The sequence below is a fragment of the Pelobates fuscus genome, chromosome 3 (assembly GCF_036172605.1).
Source record: "Pelobates fuscus isolate aPelFus1 chromosome 3, aPelFus1.pri, whole genome shotgun sequence".
Lineage (NCBI taxonomy): Eukaryota > Metazoa > Chordata > Amphibia > Anura > Pelobatidae > Pelobates > Pelobates fuscus.
The window spans coordinates 380,895,801-380,917,799 of record NC_086319.1 but is presented as its reverse complement, the minus strand read 5'-3'; the positions used below and the strand labels follow the sequence as shown (position 1 = coordinate 380,917,799).

At 41.8% G+C, this 21,999-nt stretch overlaps 1 protein-coding gene across 1 annotated transcript; it reads right to left on the bottom strand.

The window, feature by feature from the left end:
- Nucleotides 1-1,999: 1,999 nt before the first annotated feature.
- On the bottom strand, nucleotides 2,000-11,610 carry LOC134601463 (nuclear factor interleukin-3-regulated protein-like). The gene is made up of 2 exons (XM_063445958.1): nucleotides 11,421-11,610; nucleotides 2,000-3,706 (listed from the first exon to the last, which is right to left on the bottom strand). Exon 2 carries the CDS (start codon nucleotides 3,295-3,297, stop codon nucleotides 2,230-2,232), a length of 1,068 nt encoding a protein of 355 aa, XP_063302028.1. The 5' UTR covers nucleotides 3,298-3,706; nucleotides 11,421-11,610; the 3' UTR covers nucleotides 2,000-2,229.
- Nucleotides 11,611-21,999: the final 10,389 nt, after the last annotated feature.

The window sequence follows — 21,999 nt, the reverse complement described above, 5'->3', positions numbered from 1 at the left end:
GTGTTTCTTTGTTGTGTTTATATACGTACATTCGAGTCTATATGTGTATGCACTGCTTCATGATTTTTGTATGTTTTTATGTGTGGTTTATGGTGCTTTGTGTGCATGTTCAGTAATATTTGTGCATTTGTGTTTGTTTTATACAATGTGTGCACTTGTGTATGGTTTGTGTGTGTGTGCTTGATTATGTGTAGCATGCATTTATGTAGGTGCTGCACTGTTTGTTTATGTATGTTCTGTTTAAAATTGAGTCTGCATGCATATGTACAAGTAGTAAATCGGTGGTTAATTACGTGTTTAATAATTGTGCGTGTTTGTTTAGGTTTCAATATGTTTGTATGTTACTGTGTGTGAGGTGAGTTATTTGTGAATTGATATGCACATATGCTTTTATGCTAATTGTAAGTTCATCTGGGCCTGTTTTTGTTTGTTTGTGTTTTGTGTGTTGTACTTTGGTGTGTCCATATGTGTGTGTGTGTGTTTTTGTCCTGTATTCACACTTAATGTGTTTATTTATCATCTTCTCTTATGTGTGGCGTAACAGTTTATGTGTTATCTGTGCTTGTTTATGTGTGTTCAATTTGGGCTAGATGCCAACGGAATGTAACACTTTCCCAGGACATACCGGAAAAAATGAAAAGAGTCCCAGATTATATTCCGAAGTAAAACATGGCGAAAATAAAATAAATAAATGGTTTATATGAGGCTGAACTGCAAGAGTTACTTACTTGTAAGAAATCTAAGCTAACAAAACAGAATGTGAAAGCACTGTCGATTTTTCTCTTGCTTTCTACATTAAATCTGTCCCACCCATCTCTTATTTTGTATACTAGTGTGCCTATTATTATTTGTGCAACTCATTCCCCTGCTTTCTCTGTTTACCGTGTTTTATATAATAGGTGTTTCCTGCTGCTGGCACACAATGTTAGGCCCCCTGCCAGCTGGACAAGAATTTGACCCACTTTTACCTGACCTAGTAACGCTAAGATGCTGGCACATTAGCACAAGGGGAAAAACCAGCAGAAAACTTTATAAAACATTTTAATTTCGATTGAACACATATATAATCTATACCTATTACTCCATATAACTTCTCTATAACTCCTCCTATTATTCCTAATAACCCCATATAACCTCTCTCCATAGCTCCTCCTATTATTCCATATAACCTCTCCCTATAACTCCTCCTATAACCCCATATAACCTCTCTCCATAGCTCCTCCTATTATTCCATATAACCTCTCCCTATAACTCCTCCTATAACCCCATATAACCTCTACCTATAACTCCTCCTATTACTCCATATAACCTCTCTCTATAACTCCTCCTATTACTCCATATAACATCTCTCTATAACTCCTCCTATTACTCCATATAACCTCTCTCCATAGCTCCTCCTATTATTCCATATAACCTCTCCCTATAACTCCTCCTATAACCCCATATAACCTCTACCTATAACTCCTCCTATTACTCCATATAACCTCTCTCTATAACTCCTCCTATTACTCCATATAACCTCTCTCTATAACTCCTCCTATTACTCCATATAACCTCTCCCTATAACTCATATTACTCCATATAGCCTCTCCCTATAACTCCTCCTATAACCCCATATAACCTCTACCTATAACTCCTCCTATTACTCCATATAACCTCTCTATAACTTCTCCTATTACTCCATATAACCTCTCTATAACTTCTCCTATTACTCAATAGAACCTCTCCATATAACTCCTCCTATTAGTCAATATATCCTCTCCCAAAAATCCCTCCTATTATATATGTATATATATATATATATATATATATATATATATATATATATATATATATATATATAAATAACACATAAAACCACACTATTTAACCTATTAAAACTTACAGACTCTCTATACACCCATTCTCTTGGCCCATGTAAATTCTTATTATACATACTTTGATTTATATAAGACTCCCCACAGTTCCGAGATAACACACAATAACTAAACAGTGGATATTATTATATAATTTTATTGTACTAATAACATTAAATATTTACAATAACGTTCTGTTCTCCCTCCATCTCTCATTAGCCCCCCATTCACCCTATGAAAACCCCTGGCACTCAATAGTGTCACAGTGATGGTTTAAATCTTTAGCAACCAGCCAATGCAACAGCCACAAGTGTGGCACAGATAGGTATAGGATAGCAGATGGCTCACTGTCTTTTGTCCTTATATTGCATCATCATGCATTTCCTGCCCAAAAATTCTGTCCCTCAACCCCGTGTCCTCTTTCAGGCCCCCACACATCATGTCCATGAGCCCGACACTTCAGTCTTAATTTGTGTGGCAATTTGACACAAAGTGCTGCATCTTGATGGGGTCGGCATTCAGAAGGGCAGCAAATGTTACCCCCCTCCTCGCCGCAACTGTCCTCACTTTGGTACCCTGAGTGTGGAGATTTTGGAGACACGAGAACACCTCTGATATCAGTTTCTGTTGCCTTCACCAGATGCTGGAAAGGTGGCTGAGAATTGTCTGTGTGAACAAAAATGGAGGAGCGGAGTGGGGGTATATGGCACTCATTTTCTTGAGTGTTGAATGCTGAAAGAGATGCTAGTTTGACATCTTGGGTATGTGTTTCTTGAGGGTCCAAGGTAAGCCCCCCAACCCTGTACAATATAACTCCACTACGCGGTGCTGCCAGTCTCATAGTTTCATTGTTTTCAGACGGGCACAGGTGAGCAAGATCATTGTCGAATGCCCTCCCTTTTTCATAAGTGCTAGGTCCAGGACTGTCTATGGGGGACTGATCTGAGAGATCAGAGATTGAACCTCGTGGGGAGTACTCGTCCATTGCTGCACCCCCTCCACTGTCTGCTTCTGAGGAATCAGAGTTCATCCCCAAGTAGGATGAGGTATAAGATCGGTTTCCACCACTACCACAAAGCATACTTTCTGAGTCCACAGATTTACGTGTTCCTATGCCTTGCCCAGACTCTAGGAAGGAGGCTGCTGAGATGAGGCCATAGCGCAACTTGAGCTGCAATAATTCACTTCGAAGTCGCCCGTTCTCCTCATCCAGTGCTGCAACTCTCCCTTCCAGAACTAGGTCATGAAAACGTCTCTTCTCTCGAGACCTCTTGGCTGCTTCATTGTTTTTTCTGCGCTTTTCCCAGTAGCTGTCATCCTTTTTCTCATCCGATATGAACTCTCGTTTACGACGTCCACCTCCTCCTTGAGCTCCATTGGCTCTGTTTCTCGCCCGTTGCTCTTCGCTGCTCTGTGGGTAGCTGTCATCTGACGAATCCATGATGTCCTGATTTGTTTCTTTTCACTTTAAAACGTCTGCTGTTTGCAGAAAATGAAGGTGGTTGTACTAAAACAAATTCTGTTAGACTCAAAAAAGTTCAGGTACAATGCAGTCTCTTTATTTGGTTTGTAGAGGTGTGATTCAGTTTTTGGCTTGTTAGCATTTTCCAGGACCTTCCTTAGAAGACGGATGGCTGAAAATAAAGAATATGTCTTTATTGTGTATATTCTTGTTTATTCGCCAGTTGTGTTTCTTCGTAATTCCAAACAGTCCTGCTCTCTTTTATCTGTAGACCTCTCGTCAGTCGAGTAACTTGCGGTAAAGAGGTTAACGTTCTCCTCCATCCACAGTCAGGCTCGGATTGCCTCGTTCACACACCGGCAGGTTATTTTTGCTTTCCTAGACACGCCTAAAGAAACAAACACAAAAAAAAACTATTGGAAAAGTGCAGTTGTGATAACACACCTTAAAACATCTTACATAATCTGACCCTGAGAGGGGAGGAGCGTGGCACAGAACATCTCGCATTTGACCTGGTTTACTTAAAATGTCAATAACATCGAGTACTTTATTTTGTAACAGGCTGTTATTACATACACAGCTAGCTGGTGATTACATATGTGGTGTTATATATATATATATATGTATCTCACAGATTGAAGCAACAGATATTCTTCTAATGTTTATAAACCATAGCACTTACTGGTGGGGATTATGAGAAATTTGTGTCAATCAGATACACACAAATAATGTGTACCAGTATGTGAGTGGCTGCACTCATTTAGCATGTATAATGTGTACCAGTATGTGAGTGGCTGCACTCATTTAGCATGTATAATGTGTACCAGTATGTGAGTGGCTGCACTCATTTAGCGTGTATAATGTGTACCAGTATGTGAGTGGCTGCACTCATTTAGCATGTATAATGTGTACCAGTATGTGAGTGGCTGCACTCATTTAGCATGTATAATGTGTACCAGTATGTGAGTGGCTGCACTCATTTAGCACGTATAATGTGTACCAGTATGTGAGTGGCTGCACTCATTTAGCACGTATAATGTGTACCAGTATGTGAGTGGCTGCACTCATTTAGTGTGTATAATGTGTACCAGTATGTGAGTGGCTGCACTCATTTAGTGTGTATAATGTGTACCAGTATGTGAGTGGCTGCACTCATTTAGTGTGTATAATGTGTACCAGTATGTGAGTGGCTGCACTCATTTAGCACGTATAATGTGTACCAGTATGTGAGTGGCTGCACTCATTTAGTGTGTATAATGTGTACCAGTATGTGAGTGGCTGCACTCATTTAGTGTGTATAATGTGTACCAGTATGTGAGTGGCTGCACTCATTTAGTGTGTATAATGTGTACCAGTATGTGAGTGGCTGCACTCATTTAGCATGTATAATGTGTACCAGTATGTGAGTGGCTGCACTCATTTAGCATGTATAATGTGTACCAGTATGTGAGTGGCTGCACTCATTTAGCGTGTATAATGTGTACCAGTATGTGAGTGGCTGCACTCATTTAGTGTGTATAATGTGTACCAGTATGTGAGTGGCTGCACTCATTTAGTGTGTATAATGTGTACCAGTATGTGAGTGGCTGCACTCATTTAGTGTGTATAATGTACACTATGCAGTATGTGTGTGCGCAGAGCAATTTGTGTCAGTGTGTGCAGAGCAGTATGTGTGTCAGTGTGTGCAGAGCAATTTGTGTGTCAGTGTGTGCAGAGCAGTATGTGTCAGTGTGTGCAGAACAGTATGTGTCAGTGTGTGCAGAACAGTATGTGTGTGCGCAGAGCAGTATGTGTCAGTGTGTGCAGAGCAGTATGTGTCAGTGTGTGCAGAGCAGTATGTGTGTCAGTGTGTGCAGAGCAGTTTGTGTGTCAGTGTGTGCAGAGCAGTATGTGTATCAGTGTGTGCAGAGCAGTATGTGTCAGTGTGTGCAGAGCAGTATGTGTGTGTGTGTGCAGAGCAGTTTGTGTGTCAGTGTGTGCAGAGCAATTTGTGTCAGTGTGTGCAGAGCAGTAGTTGTGTGTGTGCAGAGCAGTATGTGTGTCAGTGTGTGCAGAGCAATTTGTGTGTGTGTGTGTGCAGAGCAGTATGTGTCAGTGTGTGCAGAACAGTATGTGTGTGTGTGCAGAGCAATTTGTGTGTCAGCGTGTGCAGAGCAGTTTGTGTGTGTGCAGAGCAGTATGTGTGTCAGTGTGTGCAGAGCAGTGTGTGTCAGTGTGTGCAGAGCAGTATGTGTGTGCGCAGAGCAGTATGTGTCAGTGTGTGCAGAGCTGTATGTGTGTCAGTGTGCGCAGAGCAGTATGTGTGTCAGTGTGTGCAGAGCAGTTTGTGTGTCAGTGTGCGCAGAGCAGTATGTGTGTCAGTGTGTGCAGAGCAATTTGTGTGTGCAGAGCAGTAGTTTGTGTGTGTGCAGAGAAGTAGTTTGTGTGTGTAGAGCAGTATGTGTGTCCGTGTGTGCAGAGCAGTTTGTGTGTGTGCAGAGCAGTATGTGTGTCAGTGTGTGCAGAGCAATTTGTATCTGTGTGTGTGTGCAGAACAGTATGTGTGTCAGTGTGTGCAGAACAGTATGTGTGTGTGTGTGCAGAGCAATTTGTGTGTCAGCGTGTGCAGAACAGTTTGTGTGTCAGTGTGTGCAGAGCAGTTTGTGTGTGTGCAGAGCAGTATGTGTGTCAGTGTGTGCAGAGCAATTTGTGTGTGTGTCAGTGTGTGCAGAGCAGTATGTGTGTGTGTGCAGAGTGTATGTGTAGAGCAACTTGTGTGTCAGTGTGTGCAGAGCAGTATGTGTGTGTGTGTGCAGAGCAGAATGTGTGTGTGTGCAGAGCAATTTGTGTGTCAGTGTGTGCAGAGCAATTTGTGTGTCAGTGTGTGCAGAGCAGTATGTGTGTCAGTGTGTGCAGAGCAGTATGTGTATGTGTATGTGTGTGTGTAGAGCAATTTGTGTGTCAGTGTGTCCAGAGCAGTATGTGTGTCAGGGTGTCTGTATGTATTCACACCCTACTTCCTCCTCCCGCCCTGTTTCCCCAGTCCACGTGCCTGATCTCCCTGCCATGTGACGAGCCAGCGCGAGGCAAGGAAAGTAGGTCAGTGTTCGGTAAACAGACCTGAGGGCATCCCGCCAGAGACCCAGTGCCCTGCAACAATGTAACAATGTATCCAGGGAACAGCTGCAGCCACACACCCATTCACTGCCAGGCTGCACCCATTCACTGCCAGGCTGCACCCACACACCCATTCACTGCCAGGCTGCACCCATTAGCTGCCAGGCTGTGCCCATTCACTGCCAGGCTGCACTAACACACCCATTCACTGCCAGGCTGCACCCATTCACTGCCAGGCTGCACCCATTCACTGCCAGGCTGTGCCCATTCACTGCCAGGCTGCACTAACACACCCATTCACTGCCAGGCTCCAGCCACACACCCATTCACTGCCAGGCTGCACCCACTCACTGCCAGGCTGCACCCACACACCCATTCACTGCTAAACTACATCTACTGCACCCACTCACTGCCAGACTGCATTGACCAATATCTGCACACATCTTACAGCTTTCCTACACCACCCAACATTTCAAATGGACAAAGAGGGGCACTTGAATTTTAGGTGTGTGGTGGATGTGTGGCCACAGGCTGCTCTTAGAAATTTTAGGTGTTTACTGACAATTTATACAACTAAAATATAATTTAAAACAAGGTATCCTATTTAAACAGAGTGGTTTGTAAACACATTTACTGTAACTTAAAGGACCACTCTAGGCACCCAGACCACTTCAGCTTAATGAGGTGGTCTGGGTGCCAGGTCCCTCTAGGATTAACCCTTTTTTTTATAAACATAGCAAACTGCTATGTTTATACTGAGGGTTAATCCAGCCTCCAGAGCCTCTAGTGGCTGTCTCACTGACAGCCGCTAGAGGCGCTTGCGTGCTTCTCACTGTGAAAATCACAGTGAGAGCACGCAAGCGTCCATAGGAAAGCATTATGAATGCTTTCCTATGCGACCGGCTGAATGCGAGCGCGGCTCCTGCCGCGCATGCGCATTCAGCCGATGACGTCGCGAGGAAGAAGAGGAGGAGGAGGAAAGCTCCCCGCCCGGCGCTGGAGAAAGAGGTAAGTTTAACCCCTTCCTCCCCCCAGAGCCCGGCGGGAGTGGGTCCCTGAGGGTGGGGGCACCCTCAGGGCACTCTAGTGCCAGGAAAACGAGTATGTTTTCCTGGCACTAAAGTGGTCCTTTAAAGACACATTACTGGTATTATTGGGGTATTATTGCTGTGTAGCTCTGTTATACATACACTCCGACACACCAACAATATTAAAGGAACACTATAGTCACCTAAATTACTTTAGCTAAATAAAGCAGTTTTAGTGTATAGATCATTCCCCTGCAATTTCACTGCTCAATTCACTGTCATTTAGGAGTTAAATCACTTTGTTTCTGTTTATGCAGCCCTAGCCACACCTCCCCTGACTATGATTGACAGAGCCTGCATGAAAAAAAAAACTGCTTTCACTTTCAAACAGATGTAATTTACCTTAAATAATTGTATATCAATCTCTAAATTGAACTGTAATCACATACAGGAGGCTCTTGCAGGGTCTAGCAAGCTATTAACATAGCAGGGGATAAGAAAATCTTAATTAAACAGAGCTTGCAATAAAGAAAGCCTAAATAGGGCTCTCTTTACAGGAAGTGTTTATGGAAGGCTGTGCAAGTCACATGCAGGGAGGTGTGACTAGGGTTCATAAACAAAGGGATTTAACTCCTAAATGGCAGAGGATTGAGCAGTGAGGCTGCAGGGGCATGTTCTATACACCAAAACTGCTTCATTAAGCTAAAGTTGTTAAGGTGACTATAGTGTCCCTTTAAGATATAAAAGAGGAACAGAGGATTTGGGCCCAAAGTGTGGATCTTGTGTGTGTTTATACTTTTCTCTTCCTAATTATTTTAAAAACTTTTTAGAATTACACCTAATACACAGAAACAGTGACATTTTATGTTTAGTAATAGCTGAAAAACAAAACACTAAAGAAACAGGGTGGATGATAACAATGGATGGGGGGGAGAAATGATACACGGAATCTGAGAGCACGTGTGCTTGTATAGACACATGAATCATTTTTGGTGTAAGTCATTGTTTGAGGAAGTTCGTGCTTAACTATTGGGAAACTCACTTAAAAGAGTCTCAAATTATACAAATTTTTCAGGTTCCTGACAATCTCTGCCCTCTAACCCTGTGTGTGTCCCATTTAATAGGCCATCGAGCAGGCACTTTCTTTGCATCGTACACACACAGAACAAAGTCAGAAATAGACAGGATACATAATGCTGAAATGAATATTATGGGAAAACAATGTCACACAGAGGTTTAATACAATTTTCAATGAAAAAATAGACCTTACACACACTTCTGCATTATGTATTTTTTATGTTTCATTTTCTGTTCTTAAAGGGGCTCTGTCACTCCCCAAAATTTGTGGAGTAATACATAAAAATAAAAATATTTTTGAAATGCCCATATGGACTGTGCTGGAATTTAATTGACATTTCAAAGCAGTCAGAAGATATTATAGGTAGAGACTTCTTTGTCTAATGGTAAATCCTCGAGATGAAAAAACCTGACTAGGTTGGAGCTACCATGGTCAGGTTTTGTCACTTCCCACAGCCATCGATAGTGATATCTGTGGGAATATGGCACTGTCTTGCTTATCGCTAGACAATATCTCTGCAGGATCCTGCGGTCTCTATGGAACCTCCATAGACATCAGTGTTGTGTTTCCTCACACATGCGCGAGGGTACAGCACTGACATGGGGTCTTGGAGAATAAAGCTCCAGAGGTTGGAGATTGAACTTGGCAGCATCTGGGGAGGGCAGCACCAGGTTCGTATAACTCACCTTTGGGAAACCCACACCAGGCGGCGATGTCACCATCGGGGATCTTTGCAAACTATGCAATGACCCAGAAGGCAACTCTTACTATGCCATGCCGCATGTATGACGTGCAGGGTGATGAGCTGGAGACACTGTATCTCGTTGTTTTATCTCCCTAGCTCATCTACTAGCATACGGATAACGTCCGAAAGGGAAAAAGGGCGACTTAATGGCGGCAGCTCTAAAAAGCAGTTGCTGCCCCAGGAAAATATCTCCCATTGTCCTTTGGCAGGCCAGGAAGAGTATGTAATAAAGCCATGAAGAACTTACATTTTGGAACATCTAAGTGTTTGACAAAGAGAACCTTGCGTTGTAGAGGTCTTTCTCTATACAGGGTATATGGACTCCGCAACAATCACAGAGCTGCTGAATTATCTCTATTTTACAGTGTAAGATCTTCAACTACCTACTTATACATTCTAAATTATGGTGTATAATGTATACAAGTGGGAGAAAGGAATTGTGTCCTGTGGAGCTTACATTCTAAAATACAGTGACTCAACAAAACTGCATAGAGTTCACTGCTGAGTTCTTCGAATATTACGAGTTGATCTCCACAGAACAAGATTCCCTTCTCTCAGATATTTATATATTCTAGAATAGAAGTGTTACAATACATGTTTCCCATTCTTTTTTTTTTTTTTTTTTAAGTAAACTGAGTTTGGTTATTATATTTGGAGTGTAAGCTCTGTACACTTGAAAATATACTGTCTTGTAAGCGCTGCATACTGGCATGGGAACTCTGTATATTACAACATAAGATAAGATCTGTGTATTTGAATGCAGGGGTTGTATAAGAGATTTTATGTACTATATATTAGAAAACTAACTCTATATTTGAGTGTAAAGCTCTGTATATTACAACATAAGATAAGATCTGTGTATTAGAATGCAGTGCCTGTATAGGAGACTTTATGTACTATATATTAGAATGCTAACGCTATATTTGAGTGTAATGCTCTGTATATTAGACTGTAAGCTCTGCTATATAGAATTATGTGTACTCTACAGGGGTTTATTCCTTAATTTGTAAATTGTGGCTACATGATAAGAGGATTGGACATTTTGGTCAAACTAGATGGATTAAATAAACTAAAATTCAGTTATTTCTAAATTTTGCCCAAAAAAAAGAAAAGTCTATTCTTATGTAAATTCTTCACATCACACAGTTTAGTAAAAACACCCCAATTTCTATATTACACGAGTTGTGCTGGTTGGATAATTACCCATAATCACCAGAAACCTATTGTTTGATTTCTGGCTGCCTGGAAAATGCTGCTGGAGAGTCCTGGGAGTTATAGTTCAACAACAGCTAGAGAGCTACATGGTGAATCCTCCTGCATTACATACTCTGCAGAACAAAACTGTTCCCTTCCAATGTCCCATCCTCTGCCTGTCCTGCTTCCTAAAATGATAATGATAAGCTTGGAAGAAATGTCTCCTGTGCCCTGTATTACACCAATGCCATAAATATTAGAGTGTAATCTCTTGAAACAGGAGCCCCCTTTCCAAAAGCCTGTAATTCTCCCCAAATTATCTCACACCAATATTTGGTCTCTCCAGATCTCATTGTACCCATAAACTGAAATGAACCCAAGCCTGTATGTGCTAATTGCTGATCTCTCATTATAATTATACATTAAAGATACATTACATTGTTATAATCATCACGCATTCTTACATAATAGGCATGTAATATAAACAAGCATAACAAAGATGTACACACCATTCACCTCGATTTACACATACAATGCACGCAACTGGGAGTACATGCATACAGGTAAACACTGTATATGCTGCACTCATATATATGTACACGTGTGTCGATTCAGAAATGTGTGTTTTAGGTAAATATAATTTAATGGTAATGGAATAATATGCAATACCAGATAGATACACATATACACACAATGAAAAAACATTTATTTGTACGCTTATAAATGTATATGGGTGCGTAGATAGATAAATGAATATAGATATACAGACAAAAAAAAACCGAACATACCAACCACACACAGACACAGCATGCACATGTACAGATACCCTGATGTATGTGGATGTGGATGTGAATTGTAAGCATACAAATTGTAGCCACACATGCACATCCTTGCTTCCACACAGGTGGCATGCACTGTACATACACACAGCTACTATACTACCAATCCCTGGTACATTTACCTGCCAGATGTATCCAGTGCCCTGTCCTCACACAGTTCACCTCTATTTCCTATCCTTTCTTTGTCTCTATTTCTCTGTTCCAGTAACACTCTGATTTTCGCCCTCCTCCTCCTATTTCTCTGTTGTTTTCTCTCAGCCTTTTTCTCTATCTCCTCCTCCTTTTCTCTGTGCTCTACTTTCCTGGCATCGCTCTTCTCTCTCTTTCTCTCTCTCTCTCTCTTTCTCTCTGAGAATGTGTGTTAGTGGGTCAGACATTGCATAACCAAACGTCACAATCTGTGTGTGTCTGAGAGAGAAGGGGGATGAGGGAGGGAGGGAAGAGACACAGAAGAGAGAAGGAAAGGAGAGACGGGGAGAGGTAAGGAACAAGAGAGGTAGGGAGGTGGGATAGGGAGGAGTTGCCGGAGAATGGAAATTAAAATATGGCTAAATATTTCTACCATACCGAGCTGGCACTTGAATTTAAATGCAGAGATACAGTATAACAGGTCAGGAGCTTAGGGGAGGCAGTAATCCTGCTTTGCAGAGCTTGCACTCTAATCTACAGTCAGGAAGAGAATACCACAGGAAAATGCAAACTGAAAGATAGATCAGGGGTACCAGTATTTTGAGCGATATAGCCGGGTGCAGGTTCCCAACAATAGCCTCAAAAGACTCCATAAATAATAATAAATAAAGCCATAAATAATGGAGTCGCAACAAAGAGAATTGTAATGAAGGAGATTTGTTCCACCAGAGTAGAGCCCGCAACGTTTCAGTCTTAAAGGGACACTATAGTCACCAGAACAACTACAGCCTAATGTAGTTGTTCTTTTGTCCACAGCCTGTCCCTGCAGGCATTTTCAGGTAACACTGCCTTTTCAGAGAAAATGAATACACATTTGTATTCCTGTCACTATAGTATTCCTTTAAGTCAAAAAGACCTTGTAATAAGGTCAAAATTTTGCTTTTACACAGAACACCAAAGGCGGCTGGTATCATGCCCTATAGACCGGTGGAGTTGTAATTCAGGAGCAGCCAAACGCCATCATCCTCTGCAGAGCTTACACTCTAATATGCAGTCAGACGCAGATTGCGCACAAGTATGGGACAATGTCCTATACAATCATGGCGCTGTAATTCAGGAGCAGTTGAACTTTATACTGCTGTGCACAGTTTGCACTCTAATGTACAATCAGACACAAAATATAGGGAAATATTAGATCATACCCTATGAAAACACGGTGCTCTAAGTCAGGAGCAATCGGACTTTATTCTGCTCTGCAAAGCCTACATGCTACAATGAATGCAGTAGAGTATGGGATGATACTTTTTAGACAGGTGGACATCTATTGCGGGAGCAGCTGAGCCGTATCCTGCCCATTTCCTGCTCTGCAGAGGTTACACTCTAATATACAGTCAACCACAGTATGGGGACACTCTACGCACCAAAACAATTAAACACACTGTGCTGTAAGATCTGATTGAAAATGAAACTTATTTTTTTATGGAGGCTACGTGAGTCATAGCTAGGGGAGGTGTGGCTAGCATTGCATAAACAGAAACAAAAGTGCCTTAACCCTTTAAAGGAACACTATAGTCACCTAAATTACTTTAGCTAAATAAAGCAGTTTAGTGTATAGATCATTCCTCTGCAATTTCACTGCTCAATTCACTGTCATTTAGGAGTTAAATCACTTTGTTTCTCTTTATGCAGCCCTAGCCACACCTCCCCTGGCTATGATTGACAGAGCCTGCATGAAAAAAAACTGGTTTCACTTTCAAACAGATGTAATTTACCATAAATAATTGTATCTCAATTTCTAAATTGAACTTTAATCACATACAGGAGGCTCTTGCAGGGTCTAGCAAGCTATTAACATAGCAGGAGATAAGACAATCTTAATTAAACAGAACTTGCAATAAAGAAAGCCTAAATAGGGCTCTCTTTACAGGAAGTGTTTATGGAAGGCTGTGCAAGTCACATGCAGGGAGGTGTGACTAGGGTTCATAAACAAAGGGATTTAACTCCTAAATGGCAGAGGATTGAGCAGTGAGGCTTCAGGGGCATGTTCTATACACCAAAACTGCTTCATTAAGCTAAAGTTGTTCAGGTGACTATAGTGTCCCTTTAAGGATGGAGGAAATTCTCCAACTGAATCAAAACAAAACCTTTAATTTGTGCTGCGTGTTTGTTCCAGTGTAATATAAGGGTTCTCTTCAAATGCACTCATACATGTTATATATTGTTTCATAAAAGAACAAAAATCACTTTTGTTATCATATATATATGACATAAAGTGTGAATACAATGTTATAAAAGGAAAAAAGAAACACATTTTGTCACAGTTTTACTTGTTATAATTTTCACACATCAAGTGCAACTAGAGAAAAAAAACTTAAAATAGATTCATGTAATAAGTCCTGATTGTTAAATGACTCATACATGGAGCATCCAGCTAAATTTTTGGTAGCCAACGTTAACCTTATACCAACCTTACCCCAAACCCGATGCTTACAATAATTCTAACCATGCAGCTACCCTAAACTTAAGTTAACCTTAATCCTATGCTATCAATAAGCCTAAAACAGCATTAATCTATCCCAGAATTAAAGTGATGCTATAGTTACCAAACCAACTTTAGCTTAAAGGACCACTCTAGTGCCAGGAAAGCATACTCGTTTTCCTGGCACTAGAGTGCCCTGAGGGTGCCCCCACCCTCAGGGACCCCCTCCCGCCCGGCTCTGGAAAGGGGAAAGGGGTAAAAACTTACCTTTTTCCAGCGCTGGGCGGGGAGCTCTCCTCCTCCTCTCCGCCTCCGTTCCTCCCCGTCGGCTGAATGCGCACGCGCGGCAAGAGCTGCGCGCGCATTCAGCCGGTCGCATAGGAAAGCATTCATAATGCTTTCCTATGGACGCTTGCGTGCTCTCACTGTGATTTTCACAGTGAGAATCACGCAAGCGCCTCTAGCGGCTGTCAGTGAGACAGCCACTAGAGGAAAAAGGGGAAGGCTTAACTAATTGATAAACATAGCAGTTTCTCTGAAACTGCTATGTTTATAAAACAATTAGTTAACCCTAGCTGGACCTGGCACCCATACCACTTCATTAAGCTGAAGTGGTCTGGGTGCCTAGAGTGGTCCTTTAATGAAGCCGTTTTAGTGTACATACCACCCCTTTACTGCTCAATTCTCTGCCATTTCGGTTACCTTTTTTTTTTATACAGCCCTAGTCACACCTCCCTGCAAGTAACAAGCACGTCCTTCCTAAACACTTTTTGTAAAGTGAGATCTAATGTTTAAAGTATTGCACATTCTGTTTAATTTAGAATTTCTTATCAGAACTTCTTATCTCCTGCAGGCCTGTTCTATAACCTACATTGGGAATAGATTTTATTTTGTTTACTTTTTACAAAGCATATTACAAAAAACACTTGCATAACCGATACATAGGTGCAGCATTATGCAATAAGTATCAGCAAATTCATAGAAAGTAGAAAATACAAAACAAAACAAAACGGAACGCTGATTTAAAAAACGGTTAAAGGGTGTGGTGGCAAGATATTCGAAAAGGTAGCTCCAAAGGCTAATATGACATTCTTTATATAAAGAAAATAAATTATTATGCTAGTTTCCTGCCTACTAAGGAAAGGAGAAGGTACACCCCCTTTGCCTACAGGCGAGATGTGGTGTCAGGTGCGAGATACATAAAAAACAGGTTTCGTAACTTTGAATTTTGTGATTTAAATGTTTAAAACATTAATTCTTTATATAAACGCATGGAAATAATTGTTCCTTAAAGGGATCCCATAGTGCCAGGAATACAAAGCTATTTTCCTGGCACAGTAGGTTCCTACAGTGCCCCCATCCTTCAGCACTGAAGTTGTTAAAACCTTCAGTCACTTGCCTGAATCCAGCGCTGATGCCCCTCGGCTCTGGGTCAGCCTCTGCCCATGCTCCTCCCCCACCGACGTCAGCCGGCAAGGGAGACCTAGTGTGCATGCGTGGCAAGTCTTTATCAGAGCCAATTCCCGCATCATTATAATCACCGTGTAAAAACGAGTTTCTGATATGCAGACAACATTCAAGGTTCCTCAATGTTATTACCAATATGGATACCGCACTTTCCTGGATCCCAGGGTGCAACCGGGCCTGAGGTTGTCCAATTCTCACAATGATGGTCCAGGTACTCAAATTCAATCCAGTGGGCAGATTTATTGAAGCAGAATCAAAACAACATTTTGACCCACAACAGGGCCTTTGTCAAGTTTGTCATTGTTGACATAACGTATATATGAAAAAGCATAATAACAGATATACCTATAAAGCAGCTAACAGATTGACTTGGGAAACCAACCAATCAGAATGAACAGCCTGCAAATCTCTCTGGTGAGTCTTGTCCAGTGACATGTGCAATGTCATTCCTTGGCCTACTATTAGTTACGTAGGTTTGCAGTAGGCACGGAAGGCTTGTACACCACCTTACTCTGTCGTTCTTAGCAAGGGAGAACTGAATGGTCCTCCAACATATTATGTAGTATTTGTAACTTTTTTATAGATATAAAATATAATGTAGGACACTTGCCCTCTACCCACGGGGCATGCATATATTTCCCAAATAATCCTTGTTCCAGGCAGTTATTAACACCTCTGCCAATGGTTTTCCCATGGGAGGTATAGCCCCCTCTGCCAAAACATTATGATATCATCATTACAAAGACGTTTGGCTTACAGGACCAAGTCTTTATGCGCTCTGCCAATAGGTCTGCAGACTCTATCCCAGCACATCTTCTTGATCTTCATTCAAAACTCCCAGATACCAGGTGTTGGAGATACATTCCTAAAAAATGGTTTGTGTAATGCCCCTGTCCTTTGCACACCCCAGACACAACTACAGGGTTCATCCTGCCCAGTCTGTTGGCAGGACACCTGCTGCATACCTAGTTACATGTTTTTCAGTTTCAATGCCCCTAAGATAACCAACTTCTCTCTTTTTATAGGCCCCAAGTCCCTCATCCATTTTCACTTGCTGCATGTCAACAGGGGTTTTCTGTCATGATGCCCCCCGCTCTAGGTGTGGTTGATAAATTGCATCTATATTGGGATAAGAAAGTAGAATATATATTTACTTATAAATTAAAGATGTTTCTTTTGTACCCATCATGCCTGGCATTCTTCTCTCCAGTATTGTCTCTTCCTTAGATGTAATCATTACCATGTCTAAACATGACCTTACATGACCAATGTTGAATGAATGTTGAAACACACACTGGTGTCAATTCACCAAACGCGACTTTACATATAGCCGCCCTTGTTTACCCAATATTACGGGACTTCCTTCAAGCAGGAACTTTTGCAAACTCTCTTATTTTATATTCCTACCCAGGAGGGGCTCATTTTAAAGAGAGGAAAAATAAAATAACATGTAGACAGAATTTTAAAGATAATTGTACTGTGCAAGAAAATAAGCACAGATCATCTTTAACATCAGCAAATAAATATTTGGCTAAGAAAAAAAAACAAGTCATGGGCCTCTAAGACTAAATTAAAGTGTACAAGGGAGCGATGCCAAACACCTACAGGTTCAATGGCTGCTCAGTTGTGTACTAACCAAACTGTTTGTTTGAACTGAGCAGATGACATCTTCCATACGGGTTTTATTGTTCCCAGTTAGAGACTCGATCTCTTCTTCTCAGATACATATACACCGAAACCATTTGCTATGCTAATTATAGCCTTTCTCAGGATTTCATCAGGTAAATTGTGGTAATACAAATTTGTGGCATGACATCCCGGCTAGCAAGTGTGACCGGTCCCTGGGTGTCCCACCTACCTACCATGCTGGCCCGGTTCAAGGCCTTAGTTGCAAACAGATGGAGGTAAAGGAAAGCAAAGTCTGTTCGTTTTGTCAGACTCCTATTGGACATAAGAAGCGTAGTAGTGGGAAATATAAGGGGTGATGCGGGTCCACTTTAGCAGCTCAATACAAGTACTTAATATCCCTGCAGCCTGCCCACAAGAATTCAGTGTAAACCCACTGGGCACTTAAATGGAAGAATAAGCCATTTCCAGCTGATTTCTTTATTATTATTTTTTTTTTTTAAAAAGCTTATACCCCTGCAGTCATTACCATGTGATTTATATATATCTCCTATACCCCTGCAGCAATCCCTAGCTATAGCGACCCACTAGCAAATTTCCAGGTGGGCCAATCCATCTCTGCGAGGGAGTATTTATCAAACATTTCTAAATATTACAGATCTCCACATTAATAATACTTGGTGATGTGTATGTAGTGTGTATTTGTGTGTAGTGGGACCACGCAATAATAAAATCCGCAATAATGTGCAGTGTGTGTATAAGTGCATCACAGAGCTGTACTACTGATACAGTATGTGACGAAGTGCCCTTCGCCACTTTGTCCTGGAGAGGCCTGCTTGCCTGCCTCCTCCCCTGCGACTATGGTCCTGGACTATATTGCACTGTAAACCCTGAATTCAGGCATATGGACTTGTATTAGACTGTCTTTTCCCTTTATCTATGCTGTAGGTTTGGACTACTAAAATAACCTAACAGCCAGGAGATTTAGGCGAATATATTGCATAAGAATCACATTACTGGAGAATACAGCCGTTCGCATGATTTCATGCGAATTCCCTGTGCTCTGAATAGGTGGCCGCCATTTCGGGACTTTTCCACGTGTTCGCGGCCATCTTGCGTGCGAACAGCGGTGTTTGCCTGTGAACGCATGGAACTGAAATCGGCAGCGCAAACAGGCGAATACCGCTAAGACCTCCAGACATCCAGAACTTCGCACGGAAACTACCGAACGACCGGCCGTTCGGTAGTTATACTTAACTTAGTATGGGGATTCTAGCGACCACAAAGATGCGAATGGATGGCAAGAATTTCGTCTATTTTACCGTGCGAACGGAGACCGACCGCAAGGCCAAAACTCATGGAACTATTTTCGGCTAGTTGGTCTGTGCGGTCGGTCAAAACTTTGGAGCCCTGTATCTCCCGAACCATCCATCCGAATGGGCTGATTTTTGGACAGACTGTTCCCCTGAACAAGGGCTATTTGGGGATACCAGATTTAAAGCTGTACCCCCTGTTTTTGGGGTACATCCAGAAACTGGGTAAAATAATGTATGTTTTAATTGGGTTATGTGTTTATCTGAGGGGAGGAGACGTGGGGGTGTTACCATGCATGTGATTGGTCAATTTCATCCTCCCCCTGGGAGTGTCCTGTATGTACCTGATCCTAATAAAAAGCAGGCTGGGTGTTCCAGTCCAGAGACCTCTTCTGACCCTCAATACGTAGCCTTGTCTCGTTATTGGAGGGAACTGCTATATCACACTGGGGATTGCTATGCTCTGCATATTCCCCTGAGCTCTTAATCACTTAGCTCTTTTAAGAGCTTGTTCCAGATACGCTCTCCTGGAGGAGAGGTCTTCCCCACACGTTCCTGAATGCTGAAGGTTCATTCCAGGGTGGACGGAAGACGGCGCGGCTCCAGTTAAGCTACGGCGGTTGTGGAGCCTGCGGTGGTTGTGGTGTCGTCTGCAGTGCTTGGAGTCCTCTGAGAGCGCTAGGAGCATCCATCAACGGAGGGTACTCGGTCGGGGTACACGGAGCTCCGTTACACAGTATATGGTTTTATACTTCGCTCCAATTTACTAAAGCTTACAGTAATAGCTGCAAAGCAGTTACAAGTTTGCAAAGGCTGTTCACTACAGGGAGAATGCAAAATTAATTTCTAATTCAAAATAACCGAACGGGAAACTAGGTGAGTTACAGACTTTTTCTATTTCAGCTATTTTAACCTTAAATTTTAAATTCACGCTGAATGTTCATGTTAGTTAAAACCCCTGCGTATCTTCCACATCAGCTAAGCACACACTAATGGACTATTGCATCAGTTCTCAGGTGGTCTTTTTATAGACCCCCCCAAGTCCCTGATCCATTTTTACTTGCTGCATGACAACAGGGGTATTCTGTCCTGATGCCCCCACTGCAGGTGGAGTCAGGTGAGCAGATTTGCATCTGTTTTGTAATAAGGAAGTAGGATGTATATTTACCTATAAATATGAGTTTTGGCCTTGGCTCAGATGACCTGAGATGCTTCCTTAATATGTTAACCAAGGCATCTCTGAAAGCAGTACTTAAAATAATAGATTATAATTAAAGAATTACACAGTCAGTGAATGACTTGCAGGAGGCTGAGTATGAAAAATAGAAGCAAAAGTAAAATGGAATGTGTCCTCACATGAGGTCTAAAAAAGTTGCACTGGGCTAACAAACCACACCTTCCAAGTGCCCTGGATATAACAGGAAAGTCTTGATTTTGGAACTGTGTCCTGGTGTCCTAGACTTTTTCTCTGGTGTCGCAATATTCAAAGCTATTCTTCAAAACTGTTACGAGATTGCATCATTGAATATAATCTCCATCTTGCTCAAGCATATCCACAATATACAAAATGCTTAGTAGCTCACCGAGGATGCACGAAGCAGACTGGATGGCTGGAAAAGTATTTGTTAATACAGCATCTATCAGGGGAGGCCTGGGAGGACAGCTACAAACAGATTGTCCAATATGAAGCCTAACAAGCAGATTACTTACTTTTTTATTTTATTATTTTTTTATATTAATACCACAATGACTGTAAAACATTAATATATTTAGTGTTGAAACACCAGCCCAGACATCTCTGTATATTAATGGCCTGGGGGGCAAATTATCACCATGACATTCCTCCCCTGAGAAGTATTCACACCACAATGACAACCCTCTTTACTAACCTGATACCTTGTATTCTCATCACACTGACATTCCCCCTATGCTAGCCATACACCTTGCATGCACAGAACACCAACACTCTCTGCTGGGGATATACCTTGCAAGCACACCAGTACTGACACCCGTTCATGCTAGGGATATACCTTGCATGCACTCCACACTGACACTCCCCCTTTGCTAGGGATATACCTTGCAAGCACTCTCTTATAGAGATATACCTTGACACCCCTCTCTGCTAGAGATATACCTTGCAAGCACACCACATGGACACTCCCCTTTGCTGGGGATATACCTTGCAAGCACACCAGTACTGACACCCATCCCTGCTAGGGATATACCTTGCATGCACTCCACACTGACACTCCCCCTTTGCTAGGGATATACCTTGCATGCACTCCACACTGACACTCCCCCTTTGCTAGGGATATACCTTGCATGCACTCCACGCTGACACTCCACTTTGCTAGAGATATACCTTGCAAGCACACCAGTACTGACACACCTCTCTGCTAGAGATATACCTTGCAAGCACACCACACTGACACTCCACCTTTACTAGCCATATACTTTGCACACCATACCGCCACCCCTATCTGCTAACAATACACATTGCATGTTAATGCTGAAAACACTGGTATGTGACGGTGACAGACTAAAATGCTAATTGGCGTAGGAGTAGGACCAATCTCTAGCTGACTTACTCCAGAGAACGAGAATACTAGGCAGAGACTAGGCCTAGCTGGAGTATGGGAGCTCCGTCACAGTGAGGAGACACTGTATAGGGGTGATGTAAAAGTCATATTGTTCATCAATCATTGTGCTGGTGCAGATATACTGCATTTAGAACTTTTCACACGCAAGAAAATGTATCAGCATAAATATTGAATTGCTAGACAACTCTTTATACATCAGTAAAATTAGGAGCGTATTAGAATGTGACTGTTATATTTTTGAGATAGAATCCCCTTTAGATTACGGGCACCAAACTAATGAATTGATAACCGTATACAGAGAAACTAAAGGACGGAACAATCTCGAACAATGAGCTTTCTTTCTGCACTATGTGCAACCGAAACTACTCTGAGGTTAATCAGCTCAAATCTAAAGCTATAAAACAATATGTAAATTCATTTTTCTAGTAGAACACTGGTTGCCAATGTCTTGTTTTATTATTCTGGTAATGATTTGCATGTAATGTCTGAGACTATTACTCAGTAAATCGTATACATTACTCACTTCAGTGTTTTTCATTAAACCACACTGTGGGCAGGGCGAGAGCTAACATGCTGAAGGTGCACAAAACAAAATGTCACCAAGGGGTTGATATAGGTTTATCGTAGTCCTCTAAGTGAAGGAGTAATGCAGAGCTCCTTATCAACGAACACTGGGAGAAGCAGTTTGTAGGAGATACAGAACTTAATCGGTCAGCAGCCGGGAGGACATTCGATGATTAGGCCAACACGCAATTGTGGACACATTAGTAAGGGTGCATTTTCCGGGGTCGTCACCTCAGACTCAATATCAGTATTTCAAAAATAATATGGAAGAGTTTTTAAAAGAAAAATGATATAGAAGAGTCTGCAACACTTTAGGGTTTGTGGTTGGTGTTCTATAATATTCTACCACAAGTAGACTTGGCAACAATTTGACCAAAACCGGTCAACTTGTCGAGCCTTATTGGAGACTCATCTTTATTTTTGTTATATAGCTGGGAAATCCAAAGCTCCATTTGTCCCATATCTTGTAGAGACAGTGTTTATGATATACAGATCCCCGTATTTCATCTCTAGTTACATAGTT